At 44.7% G+C, this 14153-nt stretch overlaps 1 protein-coding gene across 6 annotated transcripts in view; it reads left to right on the top strand.

Moving 5' to 3' along the window:
- nek10 (NIMA-related kinase 10) overlaps positions 1-14153 on the top strand; it is a 251318-nt gene that overhangs the window by 82027 nt on the left and 155138 nt on the right. For all 6 annotated transcript variants that reach the window (XM_087986912.1, XM_087986911.1, XM_043689493.2 and 3 more), the window contains exons 10-11: positions 12814-12893; positions 12980-13066. In XM_087986912.1, coding sequence (XP_087843038.1) covers positions 12814-12893; positions 12980-13066 — 167 coding nt within the window. The remainder of the gene's footprint in view (positions 1-12813; positions 12894-12979; positions 13067-14153) is intronic.

Below are 14153 nucleotides of genomic sequence, written 5' to 3'. Positions count from 1 at the left end.
GGACTAAGAATTCTAAATGTGTAGAAACCTCTGAGTGAATATATTTCTATTCTGAGGCTATGCCATTGAATTTTATGCCCAAAAAGTGGGCATTGCCAATCAAAAAAAATCAGGCTAAAGAATAATTAGTTTTCATAAGACCATAAGACATAGGAGCAGAAATTAGGCCATTCAGCCCATCGAGTCTGCTCCGCCATTCAATCATGGCTGATAGGTTTCTCAACCCCATTGTCCTGTTTTCTCCCCGTAACCCTTAATCCCTTTGATACTCAAGAACCTATCTATCTCAGTCATAAATATACACAGTGACCTGGCCTCCACAGCCTTCTGTGGCAATGAATTCCATAGATTCACCACTCTCTGGCTGAAGAAGTTTCTCCTTATCCCCGTTCTAAAAGATCTTCCCTCTACTCTAAAGCTATGCACTTGGGTCCTAGTCTCTCCTACCAATGGAAAAATCCTCCCAAAATCTACTCTGTCCAGGCCATTCAGTATTCTGTATGTTTCAATTGGATACCCCATCATCATTCTAAGCTTCATCAAATATAATCCCAGAGTCCTCAAATGTTTCTCATATTTTAAGATTTTCATTCCTGGGAACGTTCTCATGAACCTCCTCTGAACACAGTACATACTTCCTGAAGTATGTGACCCAAAACTGTGCACAATACACCAAATGTGGTCTGACCAGAGCCTTAGAACCTCAGAAGTACATTCCTGCTTTTATATTCAAGTATCTCAAAATAAATGCCATCACTGCATTTGCCGTCCTAACTCCTGACTCAACCTGCATGTTTACCTTGAGAGGATCCTGGACTAAAACTCCCAAGTGTCTTTGCACTTCAGACTTCTGATTTTTCTCCCCATTTAAAAAATGTGTAGAAACCTCAGAGGTTTCTATTCTCCCTACCAAAGTGCATGACCTCACACTTTCCCACGCTGTACTCCATCTGTCACTTCTTTTCTCACTTTCCTAACCTTCTTCTTTTCTCACTTTCCAAATTCTTCTGAAGCCTACCCACCTCCTCAGTACCACCTGTCCCTCTACCTATCTTTGTGTTTTCTGCAAACTTAGCCAAAATGCCATCCATTCTTTCATCTAGATTGTTAATGTATAAAGTGAAAAGTTGTCCCAAAACTGAGCCTTGAGGAACACCCCTTATCACCGGCTGCCATCCTGAGAAGGACCTTTTTATTCCTACTCTCTGCTTTCTGCCAGACTTCCAAGCTTATATCCATGCTACCATCTTGCCTCTGATACCATGGGTCCTTATCTTACTCAGTAGCCTCCTGTGCGGCACTTTGTCAAAGGTATTTTTGAAGTCCAGGTAGATAACATCCATTGGCAGTTCTTGGTCTAATCTGCTCATTACTTCCTCAAAGAATTCTAGCAGAATTGTCAAGCATGGCCTCCCCTTGATGAAACCATGCTGACTTTCCCCTATTTTATCATATGCTTCAAAAAGTATTCAGAAATTTCATCCTTCACCATGGATTCCAGGATCTTACCCACAACCGAGTTTAGGCTAATCAGTCTGTTATTATCCATCTTTTGCCTTACTCCATTTTCAAACAGGGATGACACTTTATCAATTTTCCAGTCCTCTGGGACCCTCCCTGATTCTAGCAATTCCTGAAAGATCACCACTACAGCCTCCACTATTTCTTCAGCTATCTCCTTTAGAACTCTGGGGTGTGGTCCATCTGGTCTGGGTGGTTTATCCACCTTCAGACCATTTGGTGTTTCTAGCACACTTTCCTTGTTGATGGCCACCATATTCAGCTCTTCCCCCTCACAGTCTTGAATTTTTGGGATATTACTCGTGTCTTCCACCATGAAGACTGATGCAAAGTAATTATTCAGTTCCCTTAGCCATTTCCTTGTTCCCCACTACTATCTCTCCAATGTCATTTTCCAATGGCCCAATGTCCACTTTTTGGATTAGTGGTGCTGGAAGAGCACAGCAGTTCAGGCAGCATCCAAGGAGATTTTGAAGCTCCTTGGATGCTGCCTGAACTGCTGTGCTCTTCCAGCACCACTAATCCAGAATCTGGTTTCCAGCATCTGCAGTCATTGTTTTTACCAATGTCCACTTTTGCCTTTCTTTTACCCTTTATATATGTAAAGAAATTCTTACAGTTTTTTTTTATATTACCGGCTAGCTTACCCTCATATTTAATCTTCTCCCTTCTTATTTCTTTCTTTGTTGCCCTCTGTTGGTCTTTGTAAGCTTCCCAATCCTTTGGTTTCCCACTGCCCTTCGTAAAAGCAATCTCTTTTGTTTTTATGCTATCCCTTACTTCCCAAGTCAATTATCCTCCCTGTACTATGCTTATTTTTTCTGGGGATGAAACTCTCCTGTAATTGCCTTTATTCAGCTGTAATACCATTACCTCTGATTCTATGTTCTCCCTCTCAAATTGCAGAGTAAATTCAATCATATGGTCACTGCCTCCTAAGGGTTCCTTCACCTTAAGCTCCTTTTCATTTTAGTATAAGAAAATGATTCAAGGACCTCATTTAAGTTGGGTTTATACTGGGTTTATATGTTGATCATTAAAATGTTTGCATAAATTATTTCTATGGCAAGTCTTGCTTTAAATGAGTTTGCGGGGCACATGCCTGCATGTACACAGTTTACTGAATCTATGCAGTTTATTTAATTAAACATTTAAGCCTGAAACTTCTGAAACAATTCTCAACTCTGCCTGCAAGGGAAATAGCCTCTCAGCATTTACCCCTTTAACGCAGAAGTAAAACAGTAAATCTAAAATAGAATCAGAAAATGGTGGAAACGTCATGCATGACTTGAATCATCGATGGAGAGCAAAAGACAGTTTCAGGTCTGTGACCTTACATTAGAACTGGGGAAAGATAGAATTGTCAACCAGGATTTTACAGGCTTGCTTTGAGTCTCAATATCAAGATAGAATGTGAGTACTGAGCCCACAAAGACAAGTGTGAGAGCCAGTCATGCTATTACTAGTGTTAGCTAGTTAACAGATTGCCACTATGACCACTATCCAGTTCATTAAAGCAAAGTATGTCTTGGAGCTACTTGCACAATGGAGGGTTAGCAACTTTGTCAGTGCTGCTGAGGTTGTGAAGGATAAAAGGGAGTGTCCATGTTGAGATGCCCCGAGAGGGTTTGTAATACATTTGGAGATGTGCCAGATATTAATTCTTGAAAAAGGAAGTGAATGTACTGCAGCCAATTTGCAGAGGACACAGAAATAGGTGGAAAGGCGGGTTGTGAGTTGGAAAGAAATAGTTTATGGAGAGATATTGATAGGTTAAAAAAGTGGGCAACATGTTGGCAAATGGAGTATAATATGGGAAAATGCAAAGTTGTTCATTTTGGAAAGGAGAACAAAAGAACAGAATATTATTTACATGGAGAGAAAAACTGCACACCAGAACTGCAAAAAGAGGAAGAAGAACACCTCTACAATGTATTCGCCAAAAACGGATACCCCCACAATTTCATCAACAGATGCCTAAGGGAAAGACAACGGAATGAGAACATGCCACAACCCAAAGGACTAGCCACACTATCATACATCAAGAACATTTCTGAACTGACAGCCAGACTACTACAACCACTAGGACTCATAACAGCACACAAACCAATAGCCACTCTCAGACAACAACTCACCAGAACGAAGGACCTGATACCCAGCATGAGCAAAACCAATGTAATGTACAAAATCCCATGCAAGGACTGCACAAAACACTACATAGGACAAGCAGGAAGATAGCTAATGATTCGTATCCATGAACACCAACTAGCCACGAAACGACACAACCAGCTATCCTTAGTAGCTACACACGTGAATGACAAGCAACATGAGTTCGACTGGGACAACACTACTATTATAGGACAAGCCAAACAGAGAACAGCCAGGGGATTCCTAGAGGCATGGCACTCATCCACAGATTCTATCAACAAACACATCGACCTGGACCCAATATACCGGCCACTGCAGTGGAAAGCTGGAACTGACAACCGGAAGCGGCAGAGACAAACCACTATAAATACCAGAGGAAACATCACAGAAGTGCTTCACAGGAGGCTCCCAAGCACTGAGGGTGTCACACAACACCAGGTTATAGTCCAACAGGTTTAATTGGAAGCACTAGCTTTCACAGTGCTGCTCCCTCACCAGGTTCACAACCACCTGATGAATGAGCAGCGCTCTGAAAGCTAGTGCTTCCAATTAAACCTGATGGACTACTCAGCAACGGACTCACCTTCATCCCCCTCCGCCCAAGCATCAATGAATTTAATACACGCCATGACGTCGAACACTTCTGCCGCCTCCACCTCCGAGCTTACTTTCACAATCAGGACTCTGCCCACCTTCCAAGGACCCCTTCGCCCGCTCCAACACACTGCATCCATCTGGACACCCTGTGTTGGCCTTTTACCCGTCCTCGACCTCTTAATTTCTAACTGCCGCCAGGACATTAACCGCCTCAACCTGTCTACCCCCCTCCCCCACTCCAACCTCTCACCCTCACAGCGCGCTGCCCTCCACTCCCTCTGCTCCAATCCTGACCTCACCATCAAGCCAGCAGATAATGGGGATGCAGTGGTAGTCTGGTGCACTGACCTCTACACCACTGAAGCCAGACACCTCCTCCTACCACCTCCTCGACCATGACCCCACCCCCCCATCACCAAACCATCATCTCCCAGACTATACAGAACCTCATCACCTCAGGAGAAATCCCACCCACAGCTTCCAACCTCATAGTCCGGGAACCCCGCACTAACTGGTTCTACCTCCTTCCCAAGATCCACAAGCCTGACCACCCTGGCCGACCCATTGTCTCAGCATGCTCCTGCCCCATTGAACTCATCTATACCTACCACGACATTGTCCTATTCCCCCCTAGTCCACGAACTCCCCACATACGTTCGAGACACCACCCACACCCTCCACCTCCTCCAAGATTTCCGTTTCCCCGGCCCCCAACGTCTCATCTTCACCATGGATATCCAATCCCTCTATACCTCCATCCGCCATGACCAGGGCCTCCAAGCCCTCCGTTTCTTCCTCTCCCGATGTCCCCAACAGTACCCTTCCACCGACACTCATTCGTTTGGCTGAACTGGTCCTCACCCTTAACAATTTCTCCTTCGAATCCTCCCACTTCCTCCAGACCAAAGGGGTAGCCATGGGCACCTGTATGGGCCCCAGCTATGCCTGTCTCTTTGTTGGCTATGTAGAACAGTCCATCTTTCGTAATTACACCGGCACCACTCCCCACCTCTTCCTCCGCTAAATTGATGATTGCATGGGCGCCACCTCAAGAGACAATAGGTGCAGGAGTAGGCCATTCAGCCCTTCAAGCCTGCACCGCCATTCAATATAATCATGGCTGATCATTCCTAATCAGTATCCTGTTCCTGCCTTATCTCCATAACCCTTGATTCCACTATCTTTGAGAGCTCTATCCAACTCTTTCTTAAATGAATCCAGAGAGTGGGCCTCCACTGCCCTCTGGGGCAGAGCATTCCACACAGCCACCACTCTCTGGGTGAAGAAGTTTCTCCTGAGCTCTGTCCTAAATGGTCTACCCTGTATTTTTAAGCTGTGTCCTCTGGTTTGGCACTCACCCATCAGTGGAAATATGTTTCCTACTGCCAGAGTATCCAATCCTTTCATAATCTTATACGTCTCAATCAGATCCCCTCTCAATCTTCGAAACTCAAGGGTATACAAGCCCAGTCGCTTCAGTCTTTCAGTGTAAGGTAATCCTGCCATTCCAGGAATTGACCTCGTGAACCTACGCTGCACTCCCTCAATAGCCAGAATGTCTTTTCTCAAATTTGGAGACCAGAACTGCACACAGTACTCCAGGTGTGGTCTCACCAGGGCCCTGTACAGCTGCAAAAGCACCTCTTTGCTTCTATACTCAATTCCTCTTGTTATGAAGGCCAGCATGCTATTAGCCTTCTTCACTACCTGCTGTACCTGCATGCTTGCTTTCATTGACTGGTGTACAAGAACACCCAGATCTCTCTGTACTGCCCCTTTACCTAAATTGATTCCATTGAGGTAGTAGTCTGTCTTTCTGTTCTTGCTGCCAAAGTGGATAACCATACATTTCTCCACATTAAACTGCATCTGACCACTCACCTAACTTGTCCAGGTCACCCTGTAATCTCCTAACATCCTCATCACATTTCACCCTGCCACCCAGCTTTGTATCATCAGCAAATTTGCTAATGCTATTGCTGATACCATCTTCTATATCATTAACACATATTGTAAAAAGCTGCGGTCCCAGCACGGATCCCTGCGGTACCCCACTGGTCACTGCCTGCCATTCCGAAATGGAGCCGTTTATCACTACCCTTTGTTTCCTATTAGCCAACCAATTTTCAATCCAATCTAGTACTTTGCCCCCAATACCATGCACCCTAATTTTACTCACTAACCTCCTATGTGGGGCTTTATCAAAAGCTTTCTGAAAGTCCAGGTACACTACATCTACTGGATTTCCCTCATCCAACTTCATAGTTACATCCTCAAAAAATTCAAGAAGATTAGTCAAGCATGATTTCCCCTTCATAAATCCATGCTGACTCTCTCCTATCCTGTTACTACTATCCAGATGTGCAGTAATTTCATCCTTTATAATAGACTCCAGCATCTTTCCCACCACTGAGGTCAGACTAACCGGTCTATAATTTCCTGCTTTCTCTCGCTCACCTTTCTTAAAAAGTGGTATAACATTAGCCACCCTCCAATCCTCAGGAACCGACCCCGAATCTATTGAACTCTGGAAAATAATCACCAATGCATCCACGATTTCCCGAGCCACCTCCTTCAGTACCCTGGGATGCATACCATCAGGCCCCGGAGACTTATCAACCTTCAGACCTAACAGTCTCTCCAACACCAAATCCTGGCAAATATAAATTCCCTTAAGTTCAGGTCATTCAGCCACTGTTATCTCAGGGAGATTGCTTGTGTCTTCCCCAGTGAACACAGATCTGAAGTACCCATTTAATTCCTCTGCCATTTCTTTGTTCCTAGTAATATATTCCCCTGTTTCTGTCTTCAAGGGCCCAATTTTTGTCCTAACCAATTTTTTGCCTTGCACATACCTAAAAAAGCTTTTACTATGCTCCCACGAGGAGGTTGAGCAATTCATCAACTTCACCAACACATTCCACCCTGACCTTAAATTTACCTGGACCATCTCTGACACCTCCCTCCCCTTCCTGGACCTCTCCATCTCCATTAATGACGACCAACTTGACACCGACATTTTTTACAAACCCATCGACTCCCACAGCTACCTGGATTACATCTCTTCCCACCCTACCTCCTGCAAAAATGCCATCCCGTATTCCCAATTCCTCCGCCTCCGCCGTATCTGCTCCCAGGAGGACCAGTGCCACCACAGAACACACCAGATGGCCTCCTCCTTTAGAGACCGCAATTTCCATTCCCACATGGTTAAAGATGCCCTCCAACGCATCTTGTCCACATCCTGCACCTTTGCCTCCACCTCCACCTCCCTCAGACCCCACCCCTCCAACTGTAACAAGGACAGAACGCCCCCGGTGCTCACCTTCCACCCTACCAACCTTCGCGTAAACCAAATCATCCGCCGACATTTCCGCCACCCCCAAACGGACCCCACCACCAGGGATATATTTCCCTCTCCACCCCTTTCCGCCTTCCGCAAAGACCGTTCCCTCCGTGACTACCTGGTCAGGTCCACACGCCCCAACAACCCATCCTCCCGTCCTGGCACCTTCCCCTGCCACCACAAGAATTACAAAACCTGCACCCATACCTCCTCCCTCACCTCCATCCAAGGCCCTAAAGGAGCCTTCCACATCCATCAAAGTTTTACCTGCACATCCACCAATATCATTTATTGTATTTGTTGCTCCCGACGTGGTCTCCTCTATATTGGGGAGACTGGACGCCTCCTAGCAGAGCGCTTTAGGGAACATCTCTGGGACACCCACACCAATCAACCACACCGCCCTGTGGCCCAACATTTCAACTCCCCCTCCCACTCAGCCAAGGACATGGAGGTCCTGGGCCACCCGACGCCTGGAGGAAGAACGCCTCATCTTCCGCCTTGGAACACTTCAACCCCACAGCATCAATGTCGACTTCACCATTTTCCTCATTTCCCCTCCCCCCACCTCACCCCAGCTCCAAACTTCCAGCTCAGCACTGTCCCCATGACTTGTCCTACCTGCCTATCTTCCTTTCAACCAATCCACTCCACCCTCCTCTCTGACCTATCACCTTCACCCCCACCCCCATCCACCCATTGTACTCTTTGCTACCTTCCCCCACCCTCCTCCCCGACCAATCACCTTCATCCCCATCCCCATTCACCTATTGTACTCTATGCTACTTTCTCCCCACCGACAACCTCCTCTCATTTATCTCTCCACCCTTCAGCCACCCTGCCTGTATTCCTGATGAAGGGCTTTTGCCCGAAATGTCGACTTTCCTGCTCCTCGGATGCCTGAACTGCTGTGCCTTTCCAGCACCACTCTAATCCAGAATCTGGTTTCCAGCATCTGCAGTCATTGTTTTTACCTATAACCTGGTATTGTGTGATTTTTAACTTTGTACACCCCAGTCCAACAACAACATCTCCAAATCTTTTTTTTCATTTCCTTCAGGATAATGACTCCACAATATATTATCTTGGACTTGCGTTATATGTTTCCAGCTGTATTAATCATGTGGGTGGGGTGATCGGCTCCTCTCTTTTTAACCTCCTGTTGGTTACAACATTTTTTTTCACACAGATCTATCACACATCAATTAAAACTTAATTAACTAGGTCAAAATGGAGGAGCCAATTCCAAGTTTTTGTTTAGTTTGGGGTAGACTTCATCACTCTTGCAGGAACTGATTATCTTCACTATCAACTACTATTCTGATGCCTGGGAATAAGATGAGCTAAAACTACTGTAGTGAGATTGTCAAATCTCTGAAAACACACATCAGTCACTAAGTTCAGCTTATTCATAGTAGGTTGGGTAATGTAACATCAAGCATCATCTCCACGTGACTCTAAGTCAAATGGGGAAAGGCTGAAATGTCAGTGAAGCTCACTAAAGGGATTGTAAAGAAATCAAACAAATCCAGCTCAGATTTGTATAAGTCAATCCTTGGAGAAATACACCTCCTGAAAGCATAGCAAGTAGCCGAGTTCAAAGACTTGCATCACACTGCACCAAACTAGTGTTGCTAAAGAAAAGGAAGTACTAAAGCTGAAAATAGTTATAGGTTTGACTAACATAATCAAGGTGAAATGACAGAAAATCAAATTTTACCTCAATAAAACAGCACAGGCAGCACGGTGGCACAGTGGTTAGCACTGCTGCCTCAAAGCGCCAGAGACCTGGGTTCAATTCCCACCTCGGGCAACTGTCTGTGTGGAATTTGCACATTCTCCCCTAGTCTGCGTGGGTTTTCTCTGGGTGCTTCGGTTTCCTCCCACAGTCCAAAGATGTGCAGGTTAGGTGAATTGGCCATGCTAAATTGCCCATAGTGTCAGGTGAAGGGGTAAATGTAAGGGAATGGGTCTGGGTGGGTTGCTGTTCGCAGGGTCGGTGTGGACCTGTAAGTAATCTAATCTAATCAAAACTGGCAAGTTGTTGTTAGATCTGAGCATTGAAGAACTAGTCAGGGTGCAAATGCTTAACGCTCTCAACAAAAATTTTCTTATGCAGCAATCTTTAATTGTGCAGTTGTCACCTTGATTGTTTGTGATGAACATGCATAATCGTTTATATCATTACAGCCCACAGAAATAAAAGTACAATTAAAGTAAAGCTGTTCCTTCACGGCAGCATCAGATCAGGAAGAAGTGACCTTACTGTCTGTATAGAGTGCAGAATGACCATTAGTTCCAGAGGTCCTCAACACCATAAATTGATCACCATCATCAGTTACCACAGAAACAGGAGCAGGACTCTCTGAAGAAGGATCAACCTAGGAATCAGCAGATACCAAAGAAACAGCAAACAATTGCAGATATGTGTACCATGTGTGGACCTGCATTGTTTTAAAGACTACATATGCAATGAATTGAATTGAATTGAACTGAATTTATTGTCACGTGTACCGAGGTACAGTGAAAAGCTTTGTCTTGCGAGCACTACAGGGAGATCACATAGTTAAGTTACATAGATAGTAAATAATGGGTAAACAGCATCAAAAACAAAAACAGGTGAATGTTAAGAGTTTGTGAGTCACTCAGTATTCTATCAACAGTAGGGTAGAAACTGTTACAAAAACTGCTGATGTGTATGTTCAGGCTTCTGTACCTTCTCCCCACTAGTAGAGGTTGTAGAAAAACATTGCCAGGGTGGGATGGATCTTTAAGAATGCTGGCAGCCTTTCCCTGACAGTGGGCCTGGATTCTATAGATGGGAGGTTGGCCTTTGTGATTGTCCAGGCCGAGTTCACCACTCTTTGTAACCATCTCCGATCTTGAATGGTACAGTTGCCATACATCCAGACAGAATGCTCTTGATGGCGCACCTATAAATGTTGGCAAGGGTATTCGCTATCATGCCAAATTTTCTCAGTTGCCTGAGGAAGAAGAGACATTGTTAGGCCTTTGTAACCAGTGTGTCCACATGAAGAGTCCAAGAAAGCTTGTTGAGGATGACCACCCCAGAAGCTTGACACTCTCCACTCGTTCCACCTCTGTGCTGATAATGTGTGTTGGGGGTGGGGGTGCATGATTACCATCCCACCGAAAGTTAATAATGAGTTCCTTGGTTTTGCTGGCATTGAGAGCTAGGTTGTTCTCAGTGCACCATTTTTCCAGGTCTTCCACCTCCCATCTGTAGTCTGTTTTGTTGCCTTCTGGGATTCGACTGACAATGGTGGTGTCATCAGTGAACTTTAAATGGCATTAGTCTGGTATTTGGCAATGCAGTCATGGGTATACAGTGAATACAGTAGGCGGCTGAATACGCACCCCTGGTGGGCTTCAGTGTTGAGTGTTAGTGAGGATGAAATATTGTTCCCAATCTTCACTGATTGTGGCCTGTGTGTCAGGAAACTGAGGATCCAGTTGCAGAGAGTGGAGCTTAGTCAGCAATCACTACGCTTAGTAATCAGACTCGAGGGGCTAACAGTGTTGAAGGCTGAACTGTAGTTAATGAGTAGAATTCTTATATAGCTGTTCTTGGCGTCAAGATGTTGTAGGGAGGTGTGAAGGGCAAATGATATGGCATCTGACGTGGATCTGTTGGTCCGATAGGCAAATTGGAGTGGGTCAAGAGTCGTGGGGAGGCTGGAGTTGATTAGTGCTATGACCAGCCTTTCAAAGCACTTCATGACCACCGAAGTTAGGGCCACTGGGCAGTAGTCATTGACACATGCTGCATGAGCCTTCTTAGGCACAGGGATGATGTTGGCCCTCTTGAAACAGGCAGGGACAGTGGCCTGCTGCAGGAAGAGGTTGAAGATGTCCGAGAAGACCTCTGCCAGTTGATCTGCACATGCTCTGAGTGCACGGCCTGGTACTCTGTCTGATGCCATCGCTTTCCTTGGATTCACACGAAGGAAAACTAATCTGACCTCTGATGCAGCGAATGTTGGGATAGGTTCGACATGACTTGTCGGAATAGGTGTTACTTCTCCACGGCAATTCTGCTCAAAGCGAGCAGAAAAAGCGTTGAGGCGATCTGGGAGGGATATGTCATCGTCTGCTATCTTGCACCGTCTCTTTTTAGAACCTGTGATGTCATTCAGTCCTTGCCATAGTCGCTGGGTGTCTGTCTGGGTCTCTAGTATGGATCGGTATTGGTCCTTGGCTGTTTTAAAGGCTTTGCGAAGGTCATACTTGGATTCCTTATATTTGAATGGGTCTCCTGATCGGAAGGCCTCATGCCAGGTTTTTGGCAGGTTCTGTACATCTTGATTCATCCAGGTTTCCTGTGGGGAACACCCAGATTGACTTCCTCGGTATACGCTCCTCCACACACTTGCTGATAAAGTCTGTGACGCTGGTGGCGTACTCATCCAAGGTACCTGTGGACTGTTTGAACATGGCCCAATCAGCTGATTCCAGACAGCACCGGAGTTGATCCTCTGCCTCTTCTGACCAGCACTGGACCTGTATCTACAAGGCAGATCTCCTGCTTGAGCTTTTGCCTATTAAAAGGGGGCTGTTTGGAGAAATGAAAAGCACTGGCTGGCTTCCTGTTTACGTGCACCCTATACCTTGACTGTACATGCCTTCAGGCATGCATGAACTGGGACAGCCATTAAAGACACATTACGTAGAACACACAACTGCTCCCCCTCTGAACTCCAGGCCTCTGAACCCCCCCCCCAACTCTGATATATGATGAGCTGAGGAGAAATTTCTACATTGGAGGGTTGTGAACTTGCAGAATGTTTTATCCCAAAGGGATATAGATACTTAGTTTTTGGACTCAGTGGTTTGAGGGATTGGAAATGAGACAAGACAGTGGAGCTAACAGCCCTTGTTTCGGCGAATGGCAGTTGAGATTCAAAGGGCTGTGTGACCTCATTTTTCTGTGGTTCCTGTTTCTATGGTCTTATGGCACATAGTTTAATCTTGCATAGATGTACGAATACGCATTTTTATATATCATTTGTAACTGTCCTGAAACAAGTGGAAGGTCCAAAGGTTTTAACGTGTTTTTTAGGTGCACTGTCTAACTTTGCATTGGTGGTACATATGCCAGGCATTAAAATAATTATTAGTTAAGTAAGAAGAAACAAAATAATATACAGTAAAGTATTTTAACTTGAGATATTTCTCTTTAGACCCTAGTAAAGCTATTGGCAGCCAAGCACAATAATGTACTACTGGGTGCTCTCCTTGCTCTCACCAGTTTGGCTGAAAGGTATGTCACTGAGTTAAATATTATAAAAATAGCTTTAAACAAATGATTGAAATTGAAGAAGCTCACAACATTTAGTTTGTTTTTAGCCCAGAGTGCAGAGTGAAGATAGGTGAACTCACCATTGTAGAAAACCTGCTAACAATTTTACAAGAATATGACTTGCTATCAAAAAGGTAAGTTGAGATTTAAAAATGTTTTTTAAAAAATGATATTTTTTTGAATAGTAGTTAAGTTTGTGAGGTGCTCGAGTACACAGTGTTTCCTAATACAGAACCAAATATTTAGTAGTTCATAAGGTTATGAAATAGAGGAGTTGAATTAGGTCATTTGGGTCCCCCATTTGATCACAGTTGATAAGTTTCTCAACCCTATTCCCCTGCTCGCTTTGTGTAATGCGTTATCCCCTTACTGATCAAGAACTTATCATCTATGTCTTAAATATACTCAATGACTTGGCCTCCACAGCCCTCTGTGACAATGAGTTCCACAGATTAGCTACCCTCTGACTGAAGAAATTCTTCCTCACCTCCCTTCTAAAGGGTCAACTCTTAACTCCAACTCTGTGCCCTTGGATCTTAGTCTCTCTTATGAGTGAAACCATCTTCACCAGGCCTCTCAGTATACTGTAACATTCAATCAGCTCACCTCTTATCTTCTAAACTCCATCAAGCACAGACCAGAGTCTTCAACCCTTCCTTATATGAATAGCCCTTCATCCCTGGAACATTCTTGTAGACCTCCTCTGGACCCACTCCAATGCCAGCGCATATATTTCCTTAGATATTGGACTGAAAACTGCTCAGAATTTTCCAAATGTGGTCTGATCAGAGCTTTATACTGTGTCAGCAATATATCTCTGCTCTTGTATTCTAGTCATGTTGAAATGAATGCAATTGCCTTCCTAATTACTAACTGAACCTGCATGTTATCCTTAAGAGAGTCCTAAACTAGGACTCCCAAGTCCTTTTGCGCTTCAGATTTCTGAGACTTTTTCCTGTTTAGAAAATAGTCTACATCTCTATTCTTCCTGCTCAATCTCCTAACTTGCCCAACTCCTTCTACAGGATCCCCGTTAACTCAAAACAATCTAATGCTCCACCTATCTTTGTGTCATCTGTAAACTTAACAACAATGCCCTCAGTTCTTTCGTCTAGGTCGTTCATGTATAACATGAAGAATTGTGGTTTCAGTACTGACTCCTGCAGAACATCACTAGTCACAGGCTGCCATCCTGAAAAAGATGCCTTCATGCCAGACTCT

This window comes from Chiloscyllium plagiosum, unplaced genomic scaffold (genome assembly GCF_037043375.1).
Source record: "Chiloscyllium plagiosum isolate Xiang-an unplaced genomic scaffold, Cpla_swu_hap1 HiC_scaffold_5, whole genome shotgun sequence".
Classification (NCBI taxonomy): domain Eukaryota; kingdom Metazoa; phylum Chordata; class Chondrichthyes; order Orectolobiformes; family Hemiscylliidae; genus Chiloscyllium; species Chiloscyllium plagiosum.
Note: the sequence above shows the minus strand (reverse complement) of the source record. Positions and strands in the feature narration are given on the sequence as shown.